Here is a 17,121-nt window from a genome sequence, read left to right as displayed (position 1 = left end):
AACGCGCTGTTACTTTGGTCACGTATTATTATAATGTTTATCCTATTATATACATAATTTGTGTTTTAATTTTATTTTACAGGTTTTAATGGAGTAATGTGCTTTTTGAAAATGCTTAAAATAGTTCCTGGTTTTTAAAGTTTCGAAAAAGATTACCACTGATTTCAAGTTTCGAAAATGTTAATTTAATATGATTTAAAATTAGGAGTAATGCGGAGTAATTACGGGGTTTCCCCGCTGGTAAGCTAGTGCATCGTTTAAGTGCGCGCGACAGTGAAGTAATTACGTCGGGGCTTATAGGAGCGTTGCCGATCGATGTATTGTGACCTGAGACTCTTAGTACTACACGGCGAGGCTTCCTCTTTTTATGCCTACACCTTCCGTGTTATTTTGTGTTCAAATTGCCCAAGAATACCAATTGCGTAATTTTACGGACTTGTAAATTATGTTAACGTTTATTTATAATTGTTCACCATAACATAGTATTAAATTATTTTTTTTCTATACCAAACACAATAAAATGATAAAAAAACAAATAATTCATTTAGACTAAAAAAGAGACTCAATTTCAATTTCTTTCTCTGCCAAACAATTGCAATAGTAGACACAGATATCTACAGTTACCAAATGACAAAATGTGGTTTGTTTTTTTAGCTTACACCACCTTTATTACTCTAAACATTTTCTATCATCATCATCTTTTTTAATCGCACGTAATGGCTACCATTAATATAATAAACATAAACATTGTTTGCGGAAAACCTAATTATAAACTATGGAACGGATTTACAAACGATACACTTGGCTATCAGGCCCAATGTTAAGACTATCGGGCCCAACGATTAAGACTATCGGGTCCAAAGCATAAGACGATCGGTCCAAACTTATAAAGACGATCGGGCACATCCTTGGCCCAGATCTTCTGTTCACCGTTAAAGCTACCAAAAAGTTCCAACCAGTTAAGTTAAGGAAGCCACAACAACATTGTTGTGTAATTTGTTGGATAACAAAAATCGAATGTTAAGGCCGCTATGCACACAATATTTTGTATACTGATTTTAAACTTATTAAGTTTACCTCATTTGTTTTAAATGTTCTTATTTCATAGATAACTAAATTTTCTTTGTATTAAATAAATAAATTTTATATGGAATATACCAAATTCAGATAAATTCATTTTGATTACATAAATTCATCAATAACATAACAAAAGTCCATCGCTTGATAATATAATTGAATTGACTGTTTATTATCCAAAGAGCTTATTTATAGCCAATCTATAATATATTAATTATAAAAAAATGTTATAATGCGTGTATGGCCCTCCATAGCGTGTCGAAAAAGAGCGGCACATGTTTTGATTGCTGCTATCCACTGTACATAACACAACACAACAAACACGACGTCCTCGGGCGGCCCTGTCATTGTCTAGCTAGGCCTAGGTTTTAGGAGGTAGGTACGAAGTTTAGTTTTCTATGATGTAACTTAACCACGATGTAGGTCGACCTGCATTTCGGACTGTTTTTAGGGTTTAGGCTAGCTAAGAGGCTAGCTCTAGTACCTTTGGCAAACAAAGGCTAGGATGGATCCGGCCCTAGCCTATATAGCTAGCCTAGCTAGGTACCTAGGCTAGGCCTAGCTAGTACAGTATTATACTAGGCCTATAGCCTAGACCTAGCTAGGCCTAGCCTGCTGTCCTCTATAGGCTAGGCCTAGCCTAGCTAGTATAAGTAGGCTGGATCCGGTAGCCTAGATAGTGTAGGCGGCTAGGCCGTCAGCCTATCTAGCTAGGCTAGCCTGGGCCTAGTGTAGTCCTCTACTACTATACTACAGTAGCCAGTAGGCCTAGCTAGTACAGTAGTAGACTAGAACTAGAAAAAGGCTCTCTAGCTAGCCTAGTAGGCCTAGCCTGTTCTGTGTAGTAATATATCATCGGTGTCTTGTCACATGTTGTGTCATATACAGTAGGCTAGACTGATATTATTCAGTATTATGTACTTATGCAATTGTATGACCCACTATACGACCCCCGGAAGAGGTGCGTCATTTGTCTGATGTGTGTCATACCTTATAAATACCATGATGTGACGCACATGTGCGTAAAAAATGTGACCTACCTTTATCATTTTGACGCACTGTGACCATGTTTTTTATGATATTTTTAGTGGTAAAGTGACGGACATTGACACACCATCGCTCATTGATGTGACATACCTTCTAGGTTTTTTATGCACCCCAGCGTCAGTAATTATTTGTAAATGAAGCACTCATGACGTCAATTGTATGACCCACTATACGATCTCCGGCCATTTGTCCGATATTTGTGATATCTTGGACTCACTGTGACCATATTGTTTATGATATGATGGTTAGTAAAGTGATGGACATTGACAGCACCATTGATGTCACGTAACATCTAGGTTTTATGACGCAACCCTCCGTCAATAATTATTTGTAATTGATGCACCTCTACCGGTGGTTGTTGTATAGTGGGTCATACAATTTGACAAGTGCATAATACTAGGCCTAAATAATAGTATTAATACAACTTCTTCTTTTTTTTTTAGCATTTTTGTAAATTTATGATGACCTAATTTTCCATATGGAAGTGACACCAAAAAAATGTGGGGTCAGAGTTGAACCCCCGATGCTTATATTGAAATATGAAAATTCTTCAAAAAAGCTAAGAGAAAGAATAATGCCGCTTAGAAACTTTAACAAGAATACCGATATCAGTCGTTTTACCACAGAACTTAAGAACAACCCTAGACATAAGCAATACCTACAACATGTCAGTGAATTTCAAATTGAGAAATTACTGAGAATAATACAGGCAGTTCTACATGGTTCAAGTCTTGAGGAGAGTCTAGCCACAGCAAAGAAACAATATGAGATTGACCCCGAAGAGGATTTGAACAAGTTGGACGATGACGATCTTAAAAAAAAGAAAACCGCAATGAATGATAGCTACGAGAAGAACAGGAAAAAGCCGGGTGATCCTGACTTTCAGTATGATGTTGAGGTTGAATTTCCTGCAATGGAAAACAGAGGAATTGAAACGAGTGCATGGGATTCAGACTCGGATCTATCAGACTTCTAAAATCTTACACAATTGAACTTCTCAATTTCAAGTTGATGTAGGCCTATCTAGTATTGCAAACCCACAGCAGAAACAGGACATTTTTATGTGTTGACTTAATTGGTTTTGGTTGAATAATCAGTTTTTAATGAATCAAACTGTACTGTAACTTTTAAAGGTATTACAATTGGCTTTCATATTAAACATTTCATTAGTTTTCCATGTTTATTTATGTTAGTTATTTAGATGAAAAAAGTACTTTAGATTTTCTATTCAACACAACCATTTTACAAATTACCATTCAAATATAAAAGTTCAGGAAACTATTCTCAATATTAAATTCCTATATCGAATACTATATGCCAATTGAAATGTGTAGTGCCCTCTATAGTGTAATTTATAACACAATCCTTTGAGCTTTTGTATCTGTAATATGCTGTATTTGTTTAGTAGGCTGGAGTCGAAAACCTATTCAGCAATAAATAAGACGAAACATTTACTCTTCCCTGGTACTGGTAGACCTAAAGTCACAGCACACATTAAATGTTGTTAATAAGAATAGATTGAATGTATGTTGATAGTCTGGACTGTATACCCTGACCTATGACATGTACAGTATTAAAAGTAAAGTATAAATACAGTAATCCAGGCTGTGTGCTAACCATAACCACCAAGAGGTATGCAATGATTGTTTATAGTAGTTTATATTTTTAAAATTATATTTTTTTTTATCCTAATTATTATCATACAGTTATTATTAGATAAGCATTTGTTTGTTTTCCTTTTTTTTTGTAAAATAATTACTTTATGATTTGACTATATTTTAGTAGCCAACTTGTATATATCATCGTTTGAGTTTTTATTTTGAATAATTGCCAGCAACTGTTTTCGTTTCTGTACCCAATATTTATATTAAATAAATGAAAAAAGATAGATATTACATATACTGTACAATACAAAGTACAGTACCTTGCTTTTACGAATTTATGGGTTACATAGTTGTTTTATTGTTTAATATTTGATAAATAAAATGAAAGATTAGTATTGTCCCCCAAAAAAATGAAGATTAATTAAATCAGACTTTGAATAAATTAATTTTATAAAGTAAATAATAATGTTTTCACTTATAAAATGTCATAATAATTGGTTAAATTCAAACCAAACCTTGGCTGGCAGCCAATTTGACAATTTTTGCTTTAAAATTACAGGGTAAATTTTCAGGTAAATAAATTTTGTTCGATCCAATTTTTTGTAAAATTGGATATCTATTACCGTATGTGACATTAAATAGCATATTTTTAAAAAATAAATAAGTTCAGGAATGTTTATTGGGGGGACAGTACATCTTTAAGGGTTTGTGCTCCTCTATATCCCTCTATAATGAGTTCAAATACTAAAATAGCAGGAGAGGTGCGAATCATTTACCGTCGTTGTTTTGAATAAATGAAATCTGTTTTTATATTTGTTTTTTAATGTTATTTTTTATTTGGAAAACTACCGTCAGCCGTGGCATATACTTCAATCGTTAGTACTCAGGGTTTTAAACTAAAGGGTTCGATGAGGAATCCCATAAACATACTTTAAACATATATCGGCTTCGTGATATTTTAAATTGTTTGATAAGAAAAACCAGTCCCTGGTACAAGAAAGTGACAACGATAAACAATTTTTATAAATAAAAGTGCCCCTAAGTGGCTACTCTTTGAGCGCAATTTATTCAATTTTAATAATGCATTAATCTGTAGTTTAGGCGGTACAATATAACGTTATTCGGACAGAAAATATTTGGTTTTAGTCCAGTACTATTAACCGGTAAGTTATTTAAAAGACGTAGATCCAAACTACTGTAGTCAAAACACTGAACCCCAGAGCGACTTTTACTGACGTTTAAATAGCCTATTCAAGGGTTATTCCCTATTGTACCGATGCTTTGTATATTGCACTTATTTTTCATAGCAGTTTTATCATTGAAATAACAATAACGTTTTGTCGGGATCAGGTTGCATTGTGATGGCATATTTGTATTCGCCTATTTTCCAGCTAGGTGAACACATTGCATTGCTCTTTGGTATCAGGACGTCGCTGGATTATTGATAGAGAAAGAACAGTATTTATTTCGCTATTCATTAGTATTTGCTTTGCTCAATACAACACAGACGGTGTTATGGTACAAAAATATGCCAAAACATTGTCCGAAGCTGATTTTGTTGTAACTTGGTATAGACTGCGAATGATTTCCATCAGAAGAAGATATTGTTTTTAACTTACTTAGAATTTAAACAATCACTTGTTTTGTATAGTGCTTGTGGAGGTAAGTGTTCGTATTTGAAGTAGGCGTAAAGTACTTAATGTCTCACATTAGCATAGTATTCGTCACTCGCGAGTCAAATGGCCGAGCGGTTAGGGCAGGGGCGCCGTTTACCGTACCTAAAGAGCCAACAACATCGGCAAGGGTTCGAGGCCGACTCGCTCCTAGTTCTGGTGATGAAACAAGTTTTCTCAGATAAGGACTATAAACCGTAGGTCCAGTGTACACAGTTATAACCTGTGTGCACTTTAAAGAACCCAGTTCATTATTCGAAAAGAGTAGGGGGTTACCCCGGTGAACTGGTTCACAAAATAGCCCCTGTATCAGTGGAATTACCACCTATCTGATAGGACAGTGATTAGTTCACTATTGGTAATCCTTGGCCACATTGCCTAAACACATAAAAAAACAAACTATTTAGACCTGTTACACTTTGCTGGTTATTGTGATAGGCCTATCAAGATCATACAAATCATGACTGCTTTTACTGACAAAGATAATTCCGGTGTAAGCCTGCTATTGGCCACTGTCAAGAGAACAACCTTCGAAAATTAATATTAAATTAAATCCATGATATATGTTACTATTACCTCTAAAATGCACTGATATGCCGCTGATATTATAGTAAACTATTATACATTAATATGTTACCTTTCTGTTCATGGCCTGGCCATAGTAGCAACTTTCGTCCAGATCCCGGTTTCAAAGTCATCAATAACTTTGCGTACTTGTGATGCATGTGGCAGTGCTCGTATAATTTTCGACAGAACCTGAAATATAATTGCATCCTAATGCTAAATAAACTAAGATAATGTCAGGAAGAAAGAGTGAGAGAGGAGATGTCTTTTCAATAAATTTATAAATCGTTTCATTTATAAAGTGCTATTCCAACAAGCATTGTATACTGCTTTACCACGTAACACCGGTTCTCGTCAGTTCATCCAAGTTAAGCAACGTTGGGCCCGGTTTGAGCTTGGATAGGAGACCATCTGGGAATATAGCTGGGGTCCTGTTAGTTAGGCATTAAATCAGCACTGCTGACTCTTATGGCAGCCACCGCATCTAGTATCTGCCTCAGCCGTATTGGCCCATACCTCTGGTCAAGGTGGGCACTGGACGAGAGAAGCCCTTCATCAATGTTAGGACCAATCAAGGTACAAAACAGTCCTGGCTTATAGTTTCATCCATCATTCAAATGAATGTAAAACTAATTGACATTGTCGTTCACGACAGACGTCGGCCATAAACTAAAATTCCAACAAGCATTACCCAAAAAGAAAATCTGAACAAATGAGTTTTTAGAATTAGGAATAAGTTCAAACTGTCCAATACTGTCGTGTTTACAAAGATGGAAAGTAGCCGAGCGGCAAATCTTGCTTATAATGTGATGGCATGGTCATTTGAAAATCAAGTTGTAGTGGAGCGGTAGCTTGGTGGCTTGGCTTGGTTTGGCTTCCAATCACAATGTCAATCCACATCGAGTGCCTCATGACTCTTTCAATTGAGCCTAAAATGATACTTAGTTTATAATCACGATAAATGATAAAGTTGTTTGTCCATCCTGTAATTGGCGAGTTACAGAAGAATAAAAAAAAAAAACAAAGTTGCACACCAAGATTACGAACTTCAGTTACGAGTAAGGCTAGTCACTATTGTGCGCGGCCATGCAACCGAACACTCTTCCTATACTAAGAAGAGCCAAACATGATCATCTCGGACTAATCATAGCTTAGCTTTAAATTTTGTATAAAAATATAATTATTTTATTAAATAGGCCTAACTTGAAATTAAAAAGCTGCTTAGATTTTTCCGAAAGCTTCCATGAAGGGTATGCATCTGTCCCCTTCATCATGGAGCTAGATTTAGTTTAGCCAGTGAAAACAAACCGTTTGGGCGTTTCTGATTAGATCAATGCCCTGTGTGTGTTGATTAAATGTTTGCATTTTTATACTATGGTTCAGCATAATGTGCTTAAGCAAACATACATTTCGAAATATCGATTTTGACCATATTAAAGAAAGACTATTTTGGTAACTTAATGTTATGTGTTTGTTTAATCAAAGCTAAACATGACACCAATGTCCTTTCGAATAATAGGATTAGTACTAATACGGCTAATACACTAAAAATCGAACAGTATTGTATAAGCAAGTTACGCCAATTGAATTAGGAGATAGACAGTCCATATCTACTTTATCTAAAGGTAAACATTAATAAAAGCAAATAACAGAGGCTTCAAAGTCGATTAAGATAATCGTTCTAAAGGACTTGAGAACTACTATATTACTTTTAAAATGGTGTCGAAACCTCAATTAGTTTCCATTTTTGTAACATACCATACTTACTTGAAATAACTTGTCAATAATAAGGAAATAATATGTGCATTTTTAAAATAATGAAACATGGATTTGTTACGTAGCATCAAAGCATACCATTACAGTATGTTTACTTTCCTTTTGATTGAGTGTCCAGTATTGATTTTATTCTTCAAAGCTCGACACGTTAACGTTTGTGCTAGTACATTTTACAATGGAAATGTCACAACAAAGACATTTACAAACTATTCTATCCGAGGGTTAAAGTGATGTATTCTAGGCCTAGAAGCTACCCACATACATTATCATCAGCACCATCATGTAAGTCATTTTATTCCTGTTGATAATAAAGAATATGTATTGTAAATTGTTTCTGTAGGCCTAATAAGATATATTGGTTCGGCAGTATCGGTAGAGGCTTTTCAGTACGGGGTGAAATAAGGATGTGTGTGGCGCCTACTCACCACCAAGATTGTATTTGAAAAAAATCCGTAAGCTCAGTCTACACTACAAACTGTATGTCATAAAGAATGTCATGTGCCCATAATATGGACATGATGACGTCTTATTATATTATTATTTATATTATTATATATTATCATAGGCTATTTGTGCACATCACACTTTTTTGTCAAACTAGTGTGTTAGTGTAGACAGAGCTTAGATGTTTTTTAGTATACGGTATACTTAACACACTGACTGACTGTTCAATGTGACAACTTAAAGCCAATATTAGGACTTTGGTACTGGGTAGTATATAGAATAATAATATTATTAGTGTCACATTTATATAGCGCTTCTAACAATACATAATGTCACAAATCGCATGAAGATGGGAGAAAAACAGATTGAATTACATAGGTTTTAAAAAGTGGTTTGAAAACTTCAATAGATTGTGCATTATGAACTGAATTAGGAAGATTGTTCCACAGTTTAGGAGCTGCAACTTAGCTGCCAAAGCTCGATCACCTTAGGTCTCCAGGCGACTGGGTGGAACGAAAAGAACAGATGTAGCCTACTAGTAGCCGACCTAAGAGATCTTTTACTGACTGATTGTAATAATGATGATTTGTCATGAAGTGATTTATATGTAAAGAAGTGTTGTTTTTCGCCGGCAGATGCTCTATAAGTTCACACAATGTGTGGAAGATTTAAAATAAATGTAGTTGAATTTGTAAGGACTGTTTTATAGAATGATAGGCTGAACGATAAACTGTCTTTCACTAATGGGAAGCTCGAGCGCTATGTTAGGGAAACCTGATGAAAAGTGTGTGGAATAATCGTGTAATTAGTGTATAGAACCGACATTAGACCTACTGGCTCCCCCACTGAGACTTAAAGAGTAGGCCTACATGTAAATAAAATCCAAGCATGATGCATAATCAGACACCGATCGTCATTGTTAACTCATGGAAGGACAAGATAACCAACATGAAAGTGATGAAACGGGATGGAATGGATATTCTAATACAGACCAACCTGAGATGGGTGGACACAAAAATGGAACCCTCGGCAGTTACTTTATTCACAATATGCAAGGGGAAAACGCATATAATTAATAGACCATTCTATGAATTAAAAACACTATGAAAAGAATCGTAGTTGTGGATTCTTCCATTTGAATAAATAAATGTAATTAAAAATGCACATTTAAGAGGGAAAACCTTAAAATAGATGGAATGAACATAACGTTCTCTGCTTAAATATGACTCCATCTTACGTGAATGATTTGTATGTTTTTTAACCGATTTAGGCTTACAACTTATTTTGTAAATAGATATTATAGATAGAAATTGTTTTACCACTTCTATTTATGTTCTTCAGATTCTGTTGGAATGACAGCTGCATGGATCAACAGCAGTAGTAAGTATATATTTCATTTAATTGACTTCTACTTGCATTAAATGCTGTAGTTCAATTAACTTAATTTAATGTTAACCATTGAAGAGAGCACAGAATAGACATATATTTTGTATTTTTAAGTAATGATTCTAATGGTATATCTATATTGTGTTACACAATAATGTGTAATTATATGAAGAATGTATTAAAAAGGAATGGAATGGATAAGATTTGTTATCTATATCTTAACTCTTGTACACGTTTCCACAACCATGTATGGGTGGTGTGTGCGTAATAGGATTTCAATAATGCTAGATAATTATTTTTCAACAATTATTAACGATTTTAACTTTTAAGGTAGATATTTTATTTTACTTAACTTGTTATGATTATTTTATAATGTTTGTTTTTTTATGTTTTATCGAGTCACTTAATTATCAGTTCCATTACTGGGACTGGATATTGCCACCCTCATTAAAGATAGTAATAATTACAGAGCAACAAAAACAACAATAGAGCCCACTATAGTAACGGGACACGTACAGTATGTTTCCTATTAGGCCTACTGAAAAAATGACAATGCTATCAGTGCCTAGCTGGATCTACAGACTAATAAATTGAAGGGCTTCAGTAAACGTCCCATCTATTCTGCCGAAACCGCTCACCGCCCACAACGTAACGTAAACGTTAACTTTAACGCTATTTCCTAACATGAAACGCGCAAGCTCCGCCCACTTTGTAAACAAATCGATCTGCGCGTGCGCAAGCATTACGAACAACTTTAGTTACGTCGAGCACCTTATTTCTGAAATATAGCGTTAATGAAAACTTATTAAAGATAGTAATAATTACAGAGCAACAACAAAAAAACAAAAATAGAGCCAACTATAGTCACGGGACTTAGACACGTACAGTATGTTTCATGGGGATATTATATTATAAACATGCAATATTATACAGATATTGCCTGCTTAGAGGTTAAATATAAGATTTGACATCCCCGAGGGAATGATATTTTGTTCGAGGAAATATATTCCCTCGAACAAAATATCATTCCCGAGGGAATGTCAAATCTTATATTTTACCGATTTAAAAGCCGATATCTGTTATTATATAAGCCTATATTTAGACCCTAGCCTAATGCTGAAATGTAATATAGTGCTCAACTAATTAAGCCTATATTTATTTTTATTTTAGATGACTATTTTCCAAACGAGGAATCCGATCCTTTTACAATGACTATGCATTTTATAACGGATCCTGAGGGCAGTAATGATTTTCGGAATTTGACTACACCACTGGTAAAATGGTGTGATCCTTCGTTTCAGCTATTTAACATTGCTGAACGAAGTAGAGCGAGCGAATGTTTTAACTCGATTGAAAAACCGGATGCGGTAGCCCCACTCTGTGTTTTACTACTTCTAGACGAGAAACTGGATTCGGAACTGATATCAGAATTGCAAGACTACCTTTCAAAACCTCCATGGCAGCATCACCATACATCCGACATGTTGCATCAATTCACGACGTGTCACCCAAATGAGCAACACTTTTATAGTTCTGCGCATGACACGCCGTTATGGGCTGTGCGTCAAGTGCATTGCGGAAGAAGATTTGTCAGATTCATGATATATTCTTCCGCAAATACGTTTCTGGAAATGATAAACTTTTATACGTTAGTTCTTAATAAAGATCCTACGTTTAAACGCGACAACAATTTCTGCATTTTCACGGTTCATACAAAAAGTGGATGTGATATTCAATTTGCTGTAAAGAAGACACCGGGAAGGTTTAATCCACGACCTTTGAACTCTGCATTTTTGCAGTTTAAAGTGCGGAACATTGACAAACTTATGGATAACTTACCTAATGCTTGTTCACCAATAAGTTCTCATCGTTTGCAAACTACTGACCCGGATGGAAATGTAACACTTTTACTGGTGACAAAAAATGAGTCTATTCCTATATTAACACCTCGACGAACTTCAATAGATGTTCTGCAATCGCTCCTTTCCCCAACAAAATCAAAGTCAAAACGATTTGTTTCAAACAAAAAGAAACTTGAATCTATTGATGACACTGATTCGTAAGGTTTATATATTACTGTACAATATTACATTCCGTTTGTGAGTAATTTTATTAAAGCTGAAAAAAAATATATATATAGTTTGACATAATATATTCAGACTCTATTTCACCCATTATAAAGTTGTGCTTAAAATGTAGTTTAAAAATCCAACACTTAAAAACAGAAATTATTCTAATACCTACTTTTATTTCAATAAATGTTTTGAAAAGCAATGAAACAGTGATAGTAGTTTGGTTGACGCAATGTCCCCGGAACCACCAATAGGTGGCGCTGTACACGACTAGAAATCAGAGCCATATATATAAAGAGTTACGACATTGGATTATAGTCACGTGATATGCAGATCAATTTGTGTCAAACTTGTCTCCGTTAATGCATGTAAAGTATAGGAGCAAGAAAATACTTTAAACTTTTTCTTATATTTAAAAAAATGTAATTGCACATTTTACGGTGAAATATCGATGTGCACAGCGTACAGAAGTACTTGCGGCAAAGAATATTGCGCGCGCGTGCGCTAGTACATTATAAAGTTCGATTGATTGATTTTGGAACGAAACATCCCATAACTACGTCCTATTAATAACAATTATGTAATATTTTCAATTCATAATGCATGCTTTGATGACTAAATAAAATAATAAAGTGTCGTGGATATATTTGTTAATATATTGAATAGGGTATGAACAATAATAAAATAATAATGGCAAATTATTACAAATGAAATGATGAACGAGTCTCTGAAAGTTTGTGTCAAAAACACACAGAGAGCCATATACTGTATAAAAAGAGGGGTGAATTTGTGTGTTTTTTGTATTGGTTCATGCTTTGATGTATCCTGACTTGCATGTAGGCCCTAGCATTTATTCTTTTGTTATTATAGACACAATATATATATGTTACCAAATTAATACCATTAATAAAATTAATTACTAAAATAAAAACGGAATATAAGCGTTATTTCATAGACAAAAAAATCTAAAAATAATGCATGAACTATAGGAAAACGCTATACAAAAGAGACGCGCGCGCCCTCAGCGTGCGAATTCTTTGACACAAAAATGGCTTCTAATTTTCAATGTCGTAACTCTTTATATATATAACTCTGCTAGAAATTAACGGGACACACTCAATACTTTCGTAGGGAAACGCTGGAAATCATACGAAACAGTATATCTGGGCCAAAAAGTGAATTTTAAGATTTTATTTAAATTAGCTGTGACGTCACAGAGAACGTAATCTTCGGCATGTTTTCGGAAGAAACGTCTTCGGAAGCATTGGGATGTTCGGAAATGTCACCCATACAAAGTTTAAAGTTGAAAATGATCAAGCTGATTGTTCGGTTAAAATACTTAAGTATAATATGTTTTATTCATTCATATACAAAGTTAAACCCGATTGAATCGACGAGCTGGATGGCTCAGTTTTCTTGTATTGAGGCTATGGCCCAGGGGGTTGCAGGATCATTTTTTTTAAATATTTTTTTTAGTTTGAGAGAGATTATTTAGAGGGTTAGGTTTTCAATATTTAGGACGAGTTTTATTATTTATGTTTTTATCAAGACAAGTTCATAGTTGATAAAACTAAGCCGTCAGACAGATAGATGTACTGTACTATTAGACTAACCAACGATGCCACATACATGACCAAAATATGTGAGTACAGACACTATATCCCAACATTCACTTTTAACATTAAAATCAGTAGGTGAGAGGATGCATTCCCGGTATGGCCAATGTATCCTCTCACCACCAAAATCCTCCAAGCACAGGAGGAACATAACACAAAATTATGTGCAACATCAAAACAATCCCTTCACCATGCCTTCAATAAACGTTGCATGTTAGCAATTAATTGTACCTGATCATTTTGCTAACACCTTCATCTATTAATTATTTTGCAGCGGCACAACATCTATAAATATACGGGTAGCCCCTTGCATCTGACCTATCTCTAGTTTCCGAAAAACTCTGGATTCCAACTAGTTAGGACGCAACACAGCGAGTTGACCAATGGCAGGCGAGACTTCGAATAATCCATCATTTGTGATTAGTCTAGGACATGTACTGTCGTCGCTGTCAAACTTTGTAATAGTATGTCGCCCTTTGAAATAACAGCTGTCGCACTTTTGAAAAATCGAGCTATCGTATTATTTAATTTAATTATTTCATAACTTTAAGGAATAATTATTACTGCAATGTTATTACACATTTCATTATTATTTTTCCGACTCGACTTACCACCATATATATATTATATTATATTTTGTGTATTTAATACAAACGTTAAGAAGCAATTGTCAGTAATAAAATAATAAATAAAATAAATGTTAACTTTTTTGTTATACCAGTTTTCAAGTACTTACTTGCTACGTTTCGGCTATTTTCAGTAGTACGCAAATGACATTTATTTTTTAAATATCCATTTGAAACCAGATGAAATTTTTTGAGAATAAAATAATTGTATATTATGTGTTTAGGGCCTAGATATCTAACAGTAAGGCCTAAATTCGTTTTTATTTTCAATAACTAATTATCTAACTAAAATTAATTAGTAAACAGGATTACATAAGGTGGTTAAAATCAGTACCGAAAGTATGAACCAACTTTATAATACCATCGAGTAAACATTCTAGAAGTAACGCGCGATTTACCGAATTTTCCCTTTACGTAAATTTATATATAGAATAGATGGTACGCTGGCTTCGCTCGCGTCGTGCCCACAAATATTTCTCAAATACACAGTGTAATTTTATCGTAAACAAATGTTTTTTTAAATGTACGTATCGCATGATTATAATACATTGTCGTTTACAGAAACGAATAGATAGACACGATGATTTATGTAGTCAACTAAAATGTTTGATTTGGACTCATTTCAACAAATCCAATTTGTATTTGTATATAATATTAGGGTTGAGGGATTGGGAAGAGGATGGGTATAAAGAGGAACAATTTTTAAATGTATTTACGATATTTAAATTTTTGTTGTAATTATTAATTAGTACAAACGTTAAGAAGCAACTGTCAGTAATAAAGTGTATTTGTATATTATGTGTTTATATTTAACAGTAGGGCCTACCTAACTCACAGTAATAAAGTTTATTTGTATATGTGTTTTTATATCTAAAAGTACCCACACTCACAGTAAGAAATGTGTAATTCAAATGGCGACCAGAAATGGTTAATACGTATTTACAGTATTGTTAAAGTATTGCAATACTATATCTAAATGTTTTAAGTTTATCCACAAGGACCCATACATTTACCTATTTGTGTTAAACCAAACAAAGACGCTCTAAGGTCGAAGGGAGGAAGGGACGCGGAAGACTGACTACAATTCAATTATGTACATATAATGTAAGAACAATTAGAGAGGACGACAAATTAGAAAGCCTGATGGAAGAGCTGGTGGACTTCAATTGGAGTATCATCGGTCTAGCAGAAACTAAAAGAGGAGGAACAGGATTGACAGAATTAGAGTGTGGCTCATGGCTATATAATCACGGCAAAACAGAAGACAACAAAAATGCCAAAGGAGTGGGATTTCTGATACATCCAAGTTTAAAGACTACATCAGAGAAATAAAATCATATTCCAACCGAGTTGTAGCTATGGTTATTCAGCTTGCCAGAGACGATACTATGAGTGTAATCCAAGTTTATGCTCCTACCACCACTACGAGGACATAGTAGTGAATACATAGATAAAGCCATCAGAGACAACTACAAAGGCAAATACACTATAGTTATGGGAGACCTAAATGCCAAAGTTGGTCAGCGTAAAGCAGGAGAAGGGAAAACCATGGGCAGTTTTGGAGTCGGAGCGAGGAGCAGACGAGGTGATATGCTCATTGAATTCGCAGAAGAACAGAAATTAGTAATTACTAACACTTACTTCAAAAAAGACAAAACACGCTATTGGACGTGGGAGAGCCCAAATGAAGCAACCAGAAATCAGATTGACTTCATTGTAAGCAGCCAACGAGGAATCGTAAAGAACTGCGAAGTCATTGCGAAGGTATGCATCACAAGTGATCATCGACTGGTGAGAGCTAAAATATGCATAAACACCATACTTGCACGACTCGAATTCATTAACAACAAAAAGAAGGAAAGCATCAACATCATGAAACTGAAAGAAAGGAAGGATGAATTCCAACTGAAGCTGAAAAACAGATTCGCTTGTCTAGATGTAGAGGACATCGACTTGGATACAAGATGCGACAAACTAACAACAGTAATGTTAGAGGAAGCAGCAAGTCTAGCCTCAACAAAGAAAAGTGAAAACACCAAATTAGAAGAAGACAAAACAATTGAGGCGCTTAACTTGAGGAGAAAGGATCTCAGGAAAAAAGAGATCAAAACCCGAGCCGAGAAAATTGAATATGCTGAAATGGTAAAAACAGTCAGAAAGAAACGAAGGCAAAGAACAAGGAAAAGGAAATATGACATTATACTACAAACCCTTAAATCTGGAAGAGTTCCAAATGCAGCTAGGAAACAGGACAGCAACAAATCTAGAATATGCCAACTAAGACATGAAGATGGGACCTTAACATCGGACAGATCACAAATTTTGGAGATATGCGCCAAGTTTTACCAGGATCTGTACAGCTCTACTAAACCAGAAACGGATACACCAAAGTGTAAGGCAAATAGTAAGAAGAAGGATGAGCTACCTTCTGTACTACAGAAGGAAGTGACACATGCCATAGCACAAATGAAAGACAATAAAGCACCAGGCATTTTTTTATGAATTAACAAGTGACATAATTAAAGCAGGAGGTGATGAGGTAGTAATCCAACTTACCAAACTTTTTAACCAGATTCTGCAATCCTAGAAAATACCACAAAGCTGGAAAGAAGCGAAAGTCATACTACTCCACAAAAAGGAGGACGAAGCAGATATCAAAAACAACCGGCCAATCAGCCTTTTGTCACATGATTACAAAATATTCACCAAAGTAATCCAAAATCGATTGAAACATATCTTGGATCAAAACCAGCCCAGGGAACAAGCAGGCTTCAGAGGGGGCTATTCAACTATAGACCATCTGCAAGCAGTAAACCAACTAATCGAAAAGTCAAATGAATATCAACTGAACGTCTGTCTTGGATTCATAGATTACAAGAAGGCTTTTGACTCGATAGAACACACAGATATGTTTGATGCCCTGAAGAAAATTGGAATACAAGAAGGATACATTACCATCTTGGAAGATATCTACACAAATGCAACCGCCAAAATACACATCGATTAAGACATCTCTAAAAAAGAGAGGTGTGAGGCAGGGTGACACGATATCTCCAAAGATCTTCACAGCAGCAGTTGAAGATATCTTCAAAAGGGCAGAACTTGAAGAAAAGGGTATCAACGTAAACGGAGAGATGCTAACAGACCTCAGATTTGCTGATGATGTAGTTTTAACAACTACAACTGTTAAGGACATGGAAGAACAGCTCAATCGCCTGAACAAAGAAAGTAAAAAG

General features: G+C 34.9%; 3 protein-coding genes across 4 annotated transcripts; all 3 read left to right on the top strand.

The window, feature by feature from the left end:
* The first annotated feature begins 1,369 nt into the window (after window positions 1-1,369).
* On the top strand, window positions 1,370-4,538 carry LOC144842697 (centrosomal protein of 19 kDa-like). Its single transcript, XM_078699228.1, has 2 exons — window positions 1,370-1,452; window positions 2,568-4,538. Exon 2 carries the CDS (start codon window positions 2,603-2,605, stop codon window positions 3,098-3,100), a length of 498 nt encoding a protein of 165 aa, XP_078555354.1. The 5' UTR covers window positions 1,370-1,452; window positions 2,568-2,602; the 3' UTR covers window positions 3,101-4,538.
* A 476-nt stretch (window positions 4,539-5,014) lies between these two features.
* Window positions 5,015-11,687, top strand: LOC144842681 (protein FAM124A-like). 2 transcript variants are annotated; one of them, XM_078699205.1, is made up of 4 exons: window positions 5,015-5,390; window positions 7,881-8,023; window positions 9,527-9,565; window positions 10,742-11,687. In XM_078699205.1, exons 2-4 carry the CDS (start codon window positions 7,972-7,974, stop codon window positions 11,632-11,634), a joined length of 984 nt encoding a protein of 327 aa, XP_078555331.1. In that variant the 5' UTR covers window positions 5,015-5,390; window positions 7,881-7,971; the 3' UTR covers window positions 11,635-11,687. The 2 variants fall into 2 exon arrangements, with proteins under 2 accessions (XP_078555331.1, XP_078555332.1); XM_078699206.1 differs by lacking the exon at window positions 7,881-8,023.
* A 3,605-nt stretch (window positions 11,688-15,292) lies between these two features.
* On the top strand, window positions 15,293-16,387 carry LOC144843307 (uncharacterized). The gene has a single exon (XM_078700102.1). It carries the CDS (start codon window positions 15,293-15,295, stop codon window positions 16,385-16,387), a length of 1,095 nt encoding a protein of 364 aa, XP_078556228.1.
* The last annotated feature ends 734 nt before the right edge of the window (window positions 16,388-17,121 follow it).

Source organism: Antedon bifida, chromosome 5 (assembly GCF_963402885.1).
Source record: "Antedon bifida chromosome 5, ecAntBifi1.1, whole genome shotgun sequence".
NCBI lineage: Eukaryota > Metazoa > Echinodermata > Crinoidea > Comatulida > Antedonidae > Antedon > Antedon bifida.
This window is presented reverse-complemented; position numbering and strand designations above follow the sequence as displayed.